The sequence below is a fragment of the Zingiber officinale genome, chromosome 1B (assembly GCF_018446385.1).
Source record: "Zingiber officinale cultivar Zhangliang chromosome 1B, Zo_v1.1, whole genome shotgun sequence".
Lineage (NCBI taxonomy): Eukaryota > Viridiplantae > Streptophyta > Magnoliopsida > Zingiberales > Zingiberaceae > Zingiber > Zingiber officinale.
The window spans coordinates 23562924-23576892 of NC_055986.1; the positions used below are offsets into that span (position 1 = coordinate 23562924).

A 13969-nucleotide genomic window follows, 5' to 3' on the forward strand; every position below is an offset into this window, starting at 1 on the left:
AAGTCACACTTAAAGGAGGTAACATCCCTTAAGGAAGCGACTGACTCGAGTTCCTTAACTGAGTCAGTTCAAATTGGAAACTCAACTCAAGTCCAACAACTTGAGGAAGAGAATTCCAATTTGAAAATTCAACTTAAAGAACTCAAGGACACGTTGGAACGGTTCACCCTGGGTTCCAAGAATCTTGATCTGATTCTTGGAAAACAGCGAGTCGTTTACAACAAAACCGGACTTGGATTTAAAACTAAAATAAAATACAAATCATATTTATCGCTAGTTAATAGAAATAATAGAAAAATTGTCCAAGCATGGGTGCCAAAGTCCAACTTGGTTAATCAAGTTGGACCTGGTCACTATTGGGTCCCCAAGGATCAGATCCATTTCCTTGATAGACCATATCGAGGCTATGATCCAGAGGGAGCCAATAGAAAAACTATCTCAATAAATAGATAAAGTTGATTGATGCTTGTTTATTTATTTTCCTTGCAATATACATGCTTAGACTATGATAGCTTAAGGATCTAGGCATAATTTACACTTGCTAGTTAAATCTAGGAGTTTCAAAAAGAAAATTAAATATATATTCTTTGAACGGTTCTGTCTAGGAAGGGATGGATGATCTCATACCCAAGAAGGCCTAGAGCCTCGCCCTGACCTGGGAACCAATCATGGAAAGACATATTTAATTGACTAATTGGAAAACCTAAGTTTAACTCAAATGTAAATTAATCTTTAGAAATAACTAAAAATCAAAGATAACCCTCTCACAAAATTACTTAAGATTACCTGATTGATAACTTAGAATCGAGTGAGATGGACCTAGGGTTAACTTAGTTGAACAAATTTAATTTATTCAATGTTTAATTAAACAATTTAATTTTAACTTAAAAAAATCAATTTCAAAATTATTTAAATCTTTTAAAAATATTTGAAAAATCATTTTAAAAATCTTTGAAAATTCATTTTAAAAATATTTTAAAAATTATTCTTAAAATCTTTTTAAAATCTTTGAAAAATCATTTTTAAAAAACTTTGAAAAATTATTTTAAAAATCTTCATTTTAAATCTTTTAAAAATCTTTGAAAAATTATTTTAAAAATTATTTTAAAAATCTTTTAAAAATCTTTGAAAAATTATTTTAAAAATATTTTAAAAATCTTTGAAAAATCTTTTTAAAAATCTTTTAAAAATATTTGAAAAATCATTTTAAAAATTATTTCAAAATTCTTTGAAAAATCCTTTGAAAATTAATTTAAAAATCTTTTAAAAAATTATTTCAAAATCATTTAAAAAATCACTTTAAAAATATTTTAAAAAATTATTTCAAAATTATTTGAAAATTAATTTCAAAATTACTTTAAAAATATTTTAAAAAATTATTTCAAAATCATTTTGAAAATCAATTTCAAAATTATTTGAAAAATCCTTTGAAAATCAATTTAAAAAATTATTTGAAAAATCCTTTAAAAAATCAGTTTCAAAATTATTTGAAAAATTCTTTAAAAATTCTTTTCAAAATTATTTGAAAAATTCTTTAAAAAAATCCTTTTAAAAATCATTTGAAAAATTATTAAAACAATACTTTGAAAATCATTTGAAATATTATTTAAAAATACTTTGAAAATTATTTCAAAATCATTTGAAAAATTATTTAAAAATACTTTGAAAATTATTTCAAATTCTTCTGAAAAGTTTTCAAACGAATTTAGCATAGTATTTCTCAAAATAATTATTTAAAGAAGCTAAGTTCTTGTTGACAGTACTAAGGTTTTTCAAAACACTTTCAAAATTAACTTAGTGTTTTTCAAACTTTTTTTCAAATTTAGCTACTCTTTAGGGGAGCTAAAAATTACATGAAACATAAAATCCTTATCCCTAAGTAATTTCTTTTTGATTTATGTCAAAGGGGGAGAGAGATCAAAGTTAAGTAAGGAGGGAATATAAGGAAATTTTCTTTTCTTATCTCATTTATTCCTTTGCTTTGAATTCCTAATATTACTGCTATATTTTCTTAACTTTGAACGATATTGTCATAATTAAAAAGGGGGTGATTGTTGGTGCAGGAAGCATCAATGATTGAACCTATGTTTTGATTATGTCAAAGGGTTCAAAGTTAAGGTGTTTTATTTTCTAATGTGTTGAACAAGTTTGCAGGAAAGTCCTAAGGTTACTTATGCAAAAGTCCTAACTGCGGTTAGGCAAGTGAAAACCCTAGGGGGCGGTAACCCTAGATCCTAGGGGGTGGTAACCCTAGACGGAAAGTCTTAGCAGGTCGGAGCTTCGGGAAAAATCCTAGCGGGAGGTAACCCTAGGTTGAAATCCTGGTGTCGCGAACCGGGTAGAAGTCTGGACGGGTCGTGGACCGGATATCCAGCATGAAGACTGGAAGCATCGGACGCTGAGCAAAAGTCCAGTCGGTCTGGAGGATCGAACTGGCAAAAGGTAAACTCTCCTGAGTGGAGTAGGTGAGGACGTGTTCCCCGGAAGAGGGAACAGTAGGCATCGGTTCGACCTAGGATTTCCGATCGAAAATCTGAAGTCAGAACCGGACAGTCTGAAGACTGTCAAAGTATTTTCGATTATCATACTTAATATGTGCTAACTTTGTTTTGTAGGATATGTTGTGTTTGTATGGTCTAACATGTCTTGCAGGGGCAAAAAACAAAGTTATGCCTTGGATGAACAGTACCCGAGGTGCCCTTATGGAGCTTGGAGGCGCCTCGGGTGCAAAGGAGCTGAGTTTGTGCACAGCAGAGCTGGAGACACCTCAGACTGAGCTAGAGGCGCCTTGGACAGCTTGGAGGCACCTTCAAGGTTGATGGAGGCGCCTTCAACTGGATCATCGAAGAAGATTTCAGCGCTTATCCGTGCGGTTGACTCGGCGGGCTAGAGGCGCCTTGGATGGTGATAGAGGCACCTCCAACAGGTTATATAAGGAGATTGAAATAACACCTTTCAAATGCAAGTTCACAAGTAATCCAGCTATTGTTTGCTGCTCAAGAGACGCCCTAAAGTGCTGTTGCAAGTCCCCGACGACCCGGAGTTCCAGTTTCAATATTTTTGTTGTCGATATAGCCTTTTAATTATTGTTTTGTAATACATATTTGTAACCCTGCGCTTTAATAGTGAATTGCCCAAAGTAAACGCTCAACGAGCGTGGGCCTTGGAGTAGGAGTCGCCCAAGACTCTGAACCAAGTAAAACCACTTGAGTCCTTTTGTGTGCTTTATTATTTCTGTTGCTAATTCTTGATTGTTTTACGATTCTAAAACGCGTGAAAGCCACGAGCGCTATTCACCCCCCTCCTCTAGCGCTTTCGATCCAACAATTTGATCCGAATGTTAGATTTAGCTAATTTACCCATAAGATAATTAACTAGATTATGCAACCGAGACATACTTACATCGGGATTAGGCCCTTCGGAAACGGATATGGATCTGTGGCTTCTCTATGATTCTGCTTTCGATTCGTTCTCGCTTTCGGATTCATTGATTTGGTCCTGGACTGTTAGTGCAAGGAAGCTCATCTGTTCGAGCTTTTCATCGGACTCTTCTGATGAGGACTCGTCCCAGGTTGCCTTCAGAGCTTTCTTCTTTCTTTGTTTCTTTGCATCCTTTTGATTCGGACAGTTAGCTTTAATATGTCCCTTTTGGTTGCAGCCGTAGCAGGTTACTTCGAACTTCACTTTTAAGCTTGATTGAACTTCCTTGGACTGTATCACCTTCTTGATGTCCTTATTGTTGGAGCTTTCTTACCAAGTTGACGAGTTCGACTGTGATCTCATCGTTGTTATCGTTTGAGTCTGGTTCTTCTTCTGACTCCGTTTCAGTTCTGCGTCTTACTTTTGGTTTATGCGCTCTGCTTGTACCTACAATCAAAGCTATACCCTTCTCGGATGATTAAGCGTTAATTTGTTCATGTAATTCAAATTCAGTAAATAATTTGTCAAGTTTAATTAAAGATAAATCTTTAGATATCTTGTAAGCATCTACCATGGATGTCCACAAGATATTTCTCGGAAAGACATTTAGAGCGTACCTTACGACGTCGCGGTTCTCCACTTTCTGTCCGATTGTGTGGAGTCCGTTGAGCAGATCTTGTATACGGGCATGCAATTGGCTTGCCGTTTCACCCTCCTGCAACTTTATATTATATAATTTTTTAAAAATGAGATCCCTCTTACTTACCTTCGTGTCTGGTGTACTCTCGTGTAGCTCAATCCGTTTTTGCCACAACTCTTTTGCACTTGAGAAGGGGCCGACTTGATTCAGCTCCTCCTTTGTAAGACCGCATTGAAGGATACATGTTGCTTTTGCGTTGGCTTCTACCTTCTTTATTATGCTAGGTTCCCAGTTTTCGCATGATACGGGTTTTCCTGCGCCGTCAAGTAGGAGCGAGATGCCGGTCTTGATGATCATTCATACCTCAAACTAAGTATGGATGTAGGACTCCATTCGGCCCTTCCAGTAGCCGAAGTCTTCCTCGAAGAAGAGCGGTGGTCGGGCTGTGCTATAGCCTTCTTGATGGGCCATTTAAAAAATAAATCTCGCACACAGAAAAATAAACGACAAAGATTCCAAGACTAGGTCTTGGATTTAGTAATGCGGGTTAAAAAAAATAAACATGCGAACTCGAGTGGTGTTGCACCAACTTCGAGAAAAATTTGATTACGAGAAAACTAGATTAGAAGGCGGCAATAATACCGATTTCGATCGACTCCAAAAAATTGAAAATCACTACAAAAAAAAATACTTGATTGGTGGTTGCACCAAATTGAAGCGACCACGTTCTGATACCAATTGTTGGATCGTGACGCGCTAGAGGGGAGGGGGGGTGAATAACGCTCGTGACTTTCACTTTTTGATTTAAAACTTATCGAATAACGCAATGGAATAATAAAGAAACAATGCACAGAAGGATACCAGCAAACACATGGGTTTACTTGGTTCGGAGCCTATGACGACTCCTACTCCAAGGCTCACACTCGTTGAGCGTTTACTTTGGACAACAACTATAATCGCGCAAAAGGTTACAAGAGATTATTACAAAACTATACTGAAAATGTTATACCGACAACAAGGAATTGAAACTTCACAGTTTGGGGTTGTTGGGGTCTTGTTGTAGCTCAGTCAGATCGTCTCGTTAGCAGTGCACTGAAGAAGGATTGCCAAAACTGTGTTGTGCTAAGCCTCTGCTCGAGACAGGCTTATATAAGCCATTGAGGGTGCCTTCAAGTCCCTTAAGGGCGCTCCATTACCGGCGGATTCGCAACGTGGATGAGCTTTGACTCCTTCGTAGCCTATCCACCTGAGGGCGCTTCTGATGCCCTTGAAGGTGCCTCCAAGTCCATCCGAGGCGCCTCAGCACTCCATGAGGGCACCTCCAACTCTGCTACACGCACTTCCCAGCTCTTGCACCCGAGGTGCCTCCAAGCTCCATGGAGGGCACCTCGGGTACTGTTCATCTGAGGCAAATCATGCTATTTTGTCCTTGAAAGATATGTTAGTCCCCAAAATACCAAACATATCCTACAACACAAAGGTAACACATAATAATAACATAAATATGAATATCTAACAATCACCGGGCTGTCTAGTTCTGACTTCAGATTTCTGACCGAAAACCCTACGTCGAACCGACGCCTACTATTCCCTCAGTGGGGAACGCGTCCTCATCTACTCCACTCAGGAGAGAATACCTGTTGCCAGTTCGATTCTCCAGATCGACTGGACTTTTGCTCAGCGCCTGAGTCTTCAGGTCTTTCCGCTGGACGTCTACTCCACGACCCACCGAGACTTTCCACTTGATCTGCGACACCGGGATTTTCACCTAGAGTTTCTGACTCTAGGACTTTTGCCCGAAGACCTCGACCCGCCAAGGCTTTCCGCCTAGGGTTACCACCCCAGGACCTAGGGTTACCACCTCCTAGGATTTTCTGTCTGCCTAACCGCAGGTAGGACTTTTGCTTAAGATACCTTAGGACTTTTCCTACAAATCCATTCAACTACATTAGATCACAAATAACCTTAACTTTGAATCATTTGCCATTATCAAAACTCAGGTTCGATCGTCGGATGCTTCCCGTACCAATAACCATTTTCCATTTCCAACCACATTCAACAAGTTAGGACATCTCCAATAGTTAAACCTCTAAATGAAATTTTTTTAGCTCTAATATGTCACATCAAAAATGAAAAACTTACTATTCTCTCTACAATAAAAAAGTCATCTACAACTTTTTTGTGGATCCTACATTAGAAATCAAATAAGTCTCTATTTTACAAATTATAAATTACAATGCAACGCTACTTTATCATTAATTACAGGCTCCATCTTCAAAAGAAAAAAACTAGATTTGAATTTTCAATATTGATATTTAACTACAAATCTCAAACCTCACATTTATAATGGTTCAAGTTTTTTTATTGAGATTTTTTAATTTTACAAACCTTACAGAACATCTCCAATGTAAGCTTTGTCAAAGGTTTATAAAATTGAAAAACTTTTTTAATTTTTTTTTTTATGATTGTATAGATGAGGTTTGAGGTTTTTAGTTTAAGAGCAAGTTAAAAAATTAAATTTACTTTTTTCTTTTGAAGATGTAGTTAATAATTAATAATGATAGTTAATTATATGTTTGACCTTTTAAAATAATTAAAAAATAAATTATTTTATGAAATATTTAATTATAATACTTTATTTCATAAATTGTTTGAAATAATTAAAGTATTTCTTTTAAAAATAAATATATTTGAGATGAGTTTAAAAAATATACAAATTATTATAATTAAATTAAAATTCATAAGTTAATAAATATTAAATAAAAATTATAAATTTAATTAAATGAAAATTATAAATTTATTGATTTTTATTATAAATTAAATTAAAGATTATAATTAATTAAAAATATTAAATAAAAATTATATAAAAATTTAAATGAAAAAAATAACAAATAAATATATGTGATTTATAATGCAGGATTCATAACAAAGTTGCATAGAGATTTTTTTGATGATATAAAGAATAGTATATTTTTATATTTATGGTATTCCTATGATATCTTAGAAATTATAAAATAATTTATTGAGAGATTTAATTATTGAAAATGTCTGTCACTGACTGGCTGAAGGACGAAGGATTGAATTTTAAATTCCATAGCACGTTAATCTAATATCTTGATATTAGAGGGGTTTTTTTTTCAGAACAGTGAGTGTATAACCTTGGATTTGTGCGAATATGATTTGACGTTGTAACTTGTAAGTTATGTAATATGGTTAATTAAGAGTTTTATATTGCCATTGGATTGGTTTTCTTTGCTGATATGCTTCCTTTGTTTAATTAATCATTGAAATCGAAGCGATGATGGGTCTATGGGCTGACTTCTAATTCACTTTAAATCGGATTGAATTGGAAATTTTATAGTCTGTCGAGATGGTAGGTCGATTTAAGACGGTAAATGAATTAAATGTTTAATAAATTTAGTATTTGGTTTAATAAGAGTTTATTTATATTCGTTCAATATACACAAGATTAATTAAATAAACAAGTTTAAACAATTCGTTAAACTAAAAAAATAAACTTGAACACATATGTGTTCAGTTCATTAACGTTCATGAACAATATTTGATACAGATATGTTTATTAGACTCAAAGGGAGTTATGGAGGAAAAGAGGGGCATTGTGATCTTTTCACATATTAAGGATTTGGGTGTTTAAGTGGAGCATGGTTCACCAGTGCAAAGGAGGACGAGGGGGGTTTTTTCAACGCCGCCACCAAGTTTCGTTCTTAGGATGCCGCCAGGGAGCCCCTTCCCTCGACACACGTTGCTCCACCACAATAGACGTCGCCGCGGGCTACCGGACACCTCCGACCTCTCATCCCCAGCGTCACCGCCACCACACCAACGCAGGTAAGATCCACCGTCGCCTTCTCCTTTCTCCACGCCGCTGTCAAGGCTGTCTCTCCCCCTTCACATTGCCCCGGCACTGTTTCTGGTTTCTTGTGCTCACGCCATGTGATGCCGAGGGACTGCCTCACGAAGGCTCTCCCTTCCTTCCTTCGCTCGCATACGTTGTCCCTCTTCCACCGCTACAGAAGCAAGCACTGTTGACTCTGTCATAGCCGGCGCCAGCTAGCCCTTCATCGGGCCGACCCTCTCATGCTACGGACATAGTACGCCGACATTGCTTCAGATCGATTGTCGACAGCCCCCTCCGGTGTTGACTTCCTCGCGCCAAGCCGCTAGTCTCCCTCGAATAGCTAGACCGCCTCCTTTCAGCCTTAGACGCTACACTACCTTCGACAGATAGACGGCGTTGGGTAGATCTCCGATCTCCCCCCTCTTCCTGCTACCTTTGCGGTTAGCTGACGTCGTCCCCCCGAGTTGTCTGCACTCTAGCATGCTTTCGATGCTGATCCGACATCTCATCCATCGCTACGTTCTGGCCTTCGAGCCACCGCTGTGTTCCGACCATCGAGCCATTATGTTTCGGCCTTCACACTATTATTATGATTGTGAGCTGTTGGTATTATCCGGCCTGTGAGTTGTTATTACGATATGACCTTCGTGTCGTTAGGGCTGTAAACAAGTCGAGCCGAGCCGAGCCGAGCTTTGGGGTGTTCAAGCTTATTTGATAAGATAACTGAGCCGAGCCGAGTCGAGCTTAAAATGAACCAAGCTTTTGAAATGAGTGTTCAAGCTTGACTTGATTTATTTTTTATGAGCTTGAGCTTGTTTGAAGCTTGGCTTAAGCTTGGTTCGTTTAGATGTTATCAAGCTCTAAATTCAAGCTTGGCTTGAGCTTGGTTCGAGCTTGACTTGATCTTGGTTCATTTAGATGTTATCAAGCTCTCAATTCAAGCTTGTTTGATTGTTTGAAACTTTTAATTGTTTGATTGGTTATTAAGGTTGATAATTTAAATTTATTTATTTTATTGTTTATTTAGCATATTGAAAAGAATTTTATTAATAAATATTGTTCGTGAATATTGTTCATGAACGTTGTTCACGAACGTTAACGAGTTGAACACATATGTGTTCAAGCTTGTTTGTTTAATTAATCTAATGTATATTGAAGGAACATAAACAAGCTCTTACCAAGCCAAACACCAAGTTTGTTCACAAACGCTTGGTTCATTTACAGCCCTACGTGTCGTTGCTGTATTCTGGCTACATGCTGCCATCCGGATCCATGCCGCATTCGGCTCCGTGACATCATCTCCGAACCCAACTCCTCAGCCGACTCACATTCATCTACTATTCAAGGTCACGATGGCTCAATCAGTATCACGACTAGCTCATCGATCTTCTAGAGGGCGCCCCCGGGCCAGAGTATGTCACTGTAATTATTCTTCCTTTATTTCACTATTTAACCATTATCTTGCTCCTTATACATCGGGATCTGTCTTGAGCATCAGGGTACCAGGGATCGGAGAAACTTGGATCCTGTCTACAGGTAATGTTGACCAGATGCCTTATGACGACTTAGTCAATATAGAGAACAACTCATCATACCCTCCACCTCCAGGGCATGGCGACTTGGTCAACATTCCAACGATATTATACTGATAATTCCGTCTTCTCATATTCCTGACAGGATTAATATTCATGAACAACATTTATAAATAATGTTCACAAATCATGTTTATTAATAAAACTATGTTAAATAAATAATAAAATTAAATAAATAAATTTAAATTATCAAGCTTAATAACCAATCAAACGTTAAAAAATTATAAACAATTAAATAAATTTGAATTGAAAATTCGATAACATCTAAACAAGCCAAGTTCGAACCAAGTTTAAATTAAGCTTGAACCAAATTTAAATTGAGAGCTCGATAATATCTAAATAAACCAAACTCAAATCAAACTTCAAACAAACTTAAATTTATAAAAAAAATAAATAAAGTTAAGCTTAAAAAATTATTTTAAAATCTTAGTTTAGTTTAAACTCCGCTCAGTTGACTCAATTATATTATCAAAAAAATTTAAATATCCTAAAACTCGACTAGCTTACCGCCCAAGGTCGGTCCGTCCGGTTCCATTGCGCCCCATCAAATGTTGGATTTTCGATGAATTTGACAGCTCTATACATCTGAGTGGCGCATCCAGGTCAACAGTCAACACTATCACGTGCGCGCGGGCGCCGTGCCGGATATTCATCCTCCTCCACGTTAAAAGACTCTGCTTTACGGTCTTCGCCGTCCAACCCGGAGACTTTGATGCCGAGTGGAGGCGGCGCTGCGGCGGCGGCGGGCCGATGCTGTTTCTTGTTCTTGTTTTCCTTCGCGATGCTATCCCGCTTGGCGGTCTCGCAGAACCAGACTTGCGAGTCCAGTGACCTCCTCGCGCTGCTGGGATTTGATGACCTCGATTTGGCAAAGCTCGGGTGGAGCCGGAACGTCTCCTCCTCCGATTGCTGCGCCTGGGCCGGAGTGCGCTGCGGAGATACGGCCGTATCCTCTGGGAGGGTCGTGGAATTGGATCTTAGCAACAGGAGCTTGCGCGGCCTCTTGCCTCATTCCTTGGCCGGGCTAGGTCAACTGAGAAAGCTCGACCTTTCCTCCAATTACCTGAACGGATCGGTTCCTGCTGCGTTGCTCCATTTTCCGCTGCTGGAGTCCCTCAATCTCAGCGCGAACCAGCTCAAGGGAGAGATTCCCTCCAATATGAGCCTTCCGGCGATCAAGGTGTTCGACATATCTAACAATCTCTTCATCGGCATCCACCCGGTCCTCGTCGGCTCCAGCAACCTCACCTTCTTGAACCTCACCGGCAACAGCTTCAACGGTTCTATAAACCCAGCTATCTGCAATTCCTCATCCAACTTACAAGTTCTCCGCTTCTCCATGAACAACCTCTCCGGCGACTTTCCGAGAGGTCTCGATATCTGCAGATCCCTCACTGAGCTCTCTCTCGGTGAGAATTACCTCAGCGGAGAGCTTCCTGATGATTTGTTCAACATGGCATCGCTGACGCACCTATTTCTTCAAGGAAACCAGTTCACCGGCAACTTGAGCGCAAACATCGGTAATCTCCCAAACCTCGTTGAAATCGATCTTTCATTTAACAACTTTTCCGGCTCCATCCCCGATATCTTTGGCAGCCTCACAAAGCTAGAATCCTTCAACGCTCAGTCCAACAAATTTGTGGGCAGTTTGCCCCCTTCCTTGTCAAACTTATCCTCCCTTAGGCTGCTCAATCTCAATAGAAACTTCTTTGTTGGCGAGATCGACGTCAATTGTACTGCAATGACGAGCTTAACCCTCCTCGATTTTGGTTCAAATTCTTTCTCTGGTTCCATCCCCGACATGCTTCCCCAGTGTGCGCAACTCAAGACCATCAATCTTGACAGAAACAAGCTTATCGGTGAAATTCCGTCGAGCTTTAGTAGCTTCACTTCACTTTCCAATCTGTTTCTTTCCGGCAACAACTTCTCCAACATAGCGTCGGCTTTGCAAATCCTTCAGAATTGCCCCAACCTTTCCGATTTAGTCTTGACATATAACTTCCGAGCTGGTGAAACGATGCCAGTAGATGGAATCCGTGGGTTTGCGAAGATGAAGCTACTTGTGATGGCAAATTGTAATCTTAGAGGTTCTGTCCCTCCATGGTTGGCGAATTTGACCCAACTGAGGGTTCTGGACATCTCATGGAACCACTTATCTGGTACAATTCCTGCATGGCTTGGCAACCTAGACAACCTCTTCTACTTGGACCTGTCGAATAATTCACTCACCGGCGAGCTTCCTGAAAGCTTGGGTCAAATGAAGTGCCTGATGGCTGGATGTAAGTCGCTGCAAGCTGCCTCAACGGAGATCTTTCCATTCTATCTCAAGAGGAATTCTAGCAACGATGGCTTACAGTACAATCAGGTCAATAGCTTTCCTCCATCAATGATTCTGGGTGACAACATGCTTGTTGGGGAAATTTTGCCGGGATTCGGAAACCTTGCAGAACTCCATGTTCTGGATTTGAGTTGGAACAAACTTTCCGGGAGTATACCGGCGCAGCTTTCAGGCATGACAAGCTTAGAGAGCTTAGATTTGTCACACAATGATCTAACTGGAAGCATACCCAATTCTCTCACCAATCTCAGTTTCTTGTCGAGGTTTGATTCTCGTATAACCATTTAGTTGGATCAGTCCCGACCGCAGGCCAGTTCTTGACATTCCCAAACTCTGACTTCGAAGGCAACCCCGGTCTCTGCGGTTTTCTCTTGTCGCCTTGCCACCCCAGAGATTCCCATCCATCAAAGGGAGGTGGACACAAGAAAGCTGCCGTGAAGGAATCCGTGAAGGAAATCGCAGCCGGATTTGGAGTTGGGTTTTGGGTTGGGTTATTTTTGGGTTCTTTTTGGGTTTGTACTAGGTGTTTTCCTTACTAGGGGCTCTCCTATCATTATATGTTCAATTGTTGATTCTGGTTAAGTGTAACTTTTGAAGATCTTAATAAAGGATTTTTAGAATATTTCAAATGAAAACAATTGAAATAAGTCTGGGACATCTTATTTAATCCTCTCAACCATTTCATTTACGCAAATAATTAGATGTTAAATTTGCTTTCCTCATCCGTGTTCGTTTCACCTTGCTCACTCTCCCTTTAGCATCCAATTAGTTGGCCATCTCAAGCACTCATTAATATGCTGTCATGTTGTTGATAAGTAAAAATTGACAAATTTCATATTTAATAAACTAATATAAAATTATTTATTATAATAATATAATTTGAATCGATATGTAATCATATAATTTGGATAAAATGTAAATCTTCAACCATATTTTTTTCTTCTTCTTTTAATTCAAGACATTATGTAGCAATTTCTAATTTTCTTTCCCTTTTGATATGCTTTTGTAAAAGTCATATTAAAATATCATTTTTAAGGAAATTGTGAAAGGATTCATAACAAAAATTGGCTATTTAAAACGGATAAACAATTTTTACAATAATAAATAAGGTGAGTTAAAATAAAAATGAAAAAAATAAATATTATTTTTTCACTTATGGTAATAAGTGGTATCAGAATATAATCGTCTTAAAATGACTAATTGCCTATTAAAATAACAAGGAAGATGGTCGAATTAGATATCTATCCATCAAAATTCAAGAATTAGATATCTATCCATCAAAATTCGAGGGAGAATTCACGCTTTCGAAACGTTGAATGAAGTATTTTTCAAAATAGATTTCGATATATTATTAATTATGAAATATAGTTTTAAAGCACCTAAGGATAATAATAGAGAAAAAAGGAAGAGCGCCAATGGAGTAAAAAGTAACCGATCAACTTTATAGCAAATGGTAAGACTGAGTTCTATCTTTTGAGTGTACTGTCGACTTATGAACTCAATAGAATCAACACCTACAACTCTGCCAAGTATCTCTAGGAGAAATTCCTTAAATTACATGAAAGTATCTCTCAAGTAAAACTAGCTAGAAGAGATCTACTCAGAAGTCAACTCAGCAACCTCTAGCTTGAAAGGAAGAAACGGTTGCTTAGCCACACACCATGTTAAAGGAGCTAATCATAGGACTCAATTAGATATGCTCTAAATATTTTCCCAAGAACTCAAGAGTGAATTGTTAGTGCAGGGAGTACTAAACGATTGAACCTGTATTTTGATAATGACAAAGAGGCTCAAAGTTAAACTATCTTGTTGTCTAACAAGTTGAACTAAGTGTGCAGGAAAATCCTAAGTGATCTTAGGCAAAGGAAAGTTCTAGATACGGTTAGGTAAGTGGAAAGTCCTAGCTGCGATTATGCAACGAAGTTCTGGTCCAGGGGGCTGGGTGAAGTCTTGGCGGGTCGAGGACTTTGAGCGAAATCCTAGAGTCGAAGACTCTAGGTGAAAATCTTAGGGGTTGCAGACACCAGGTGAAAGACTAGACGGGTCATGGAGTGGACGTCTAGCATGAAGTCCTAAAGTCTCGGACGTTGAGCAAAAGTTCAGATGGTCTGGGGGACCGG

At 38.4% G+C, this 13969-nt stretch overlaps 1 protein-coding gene across 1 annotated transcript; it reads left to right on the plus strand.

Moving 5' to 3' along the window:
• The first annotated feature begins 10122 nt into the window (after positions 1-10122).
• Positions 10123-12478, plus strand: LOC122052913 (phytosulfokine receptor 1-like). Its single transcript, XM_042614660.1, has one exon. The coding sequence runs from the start codon at positions 10224-10226 to the stop codon at positions 12135-12137; it is 1914 nt and encodes a 637-aa protein (XP_042470594.1). The 5' UTR covers positions 10123-10223; the 3' UTR covers positions 12138-12478.
• The last annotated feature ends 1491 nt before the right edge of the window (positions 12479-13969 follow it).

What these genes read in the sequence shown, in the direction of transcription:
- LOC122052913 (XM_042614660.1), top strand. Translation starts at nt 10,224, where the DNA reads ATGCCGAGTGGAGGCGGCGCTGCGGCGGCGGCGGGCCGATGCTGTTTC.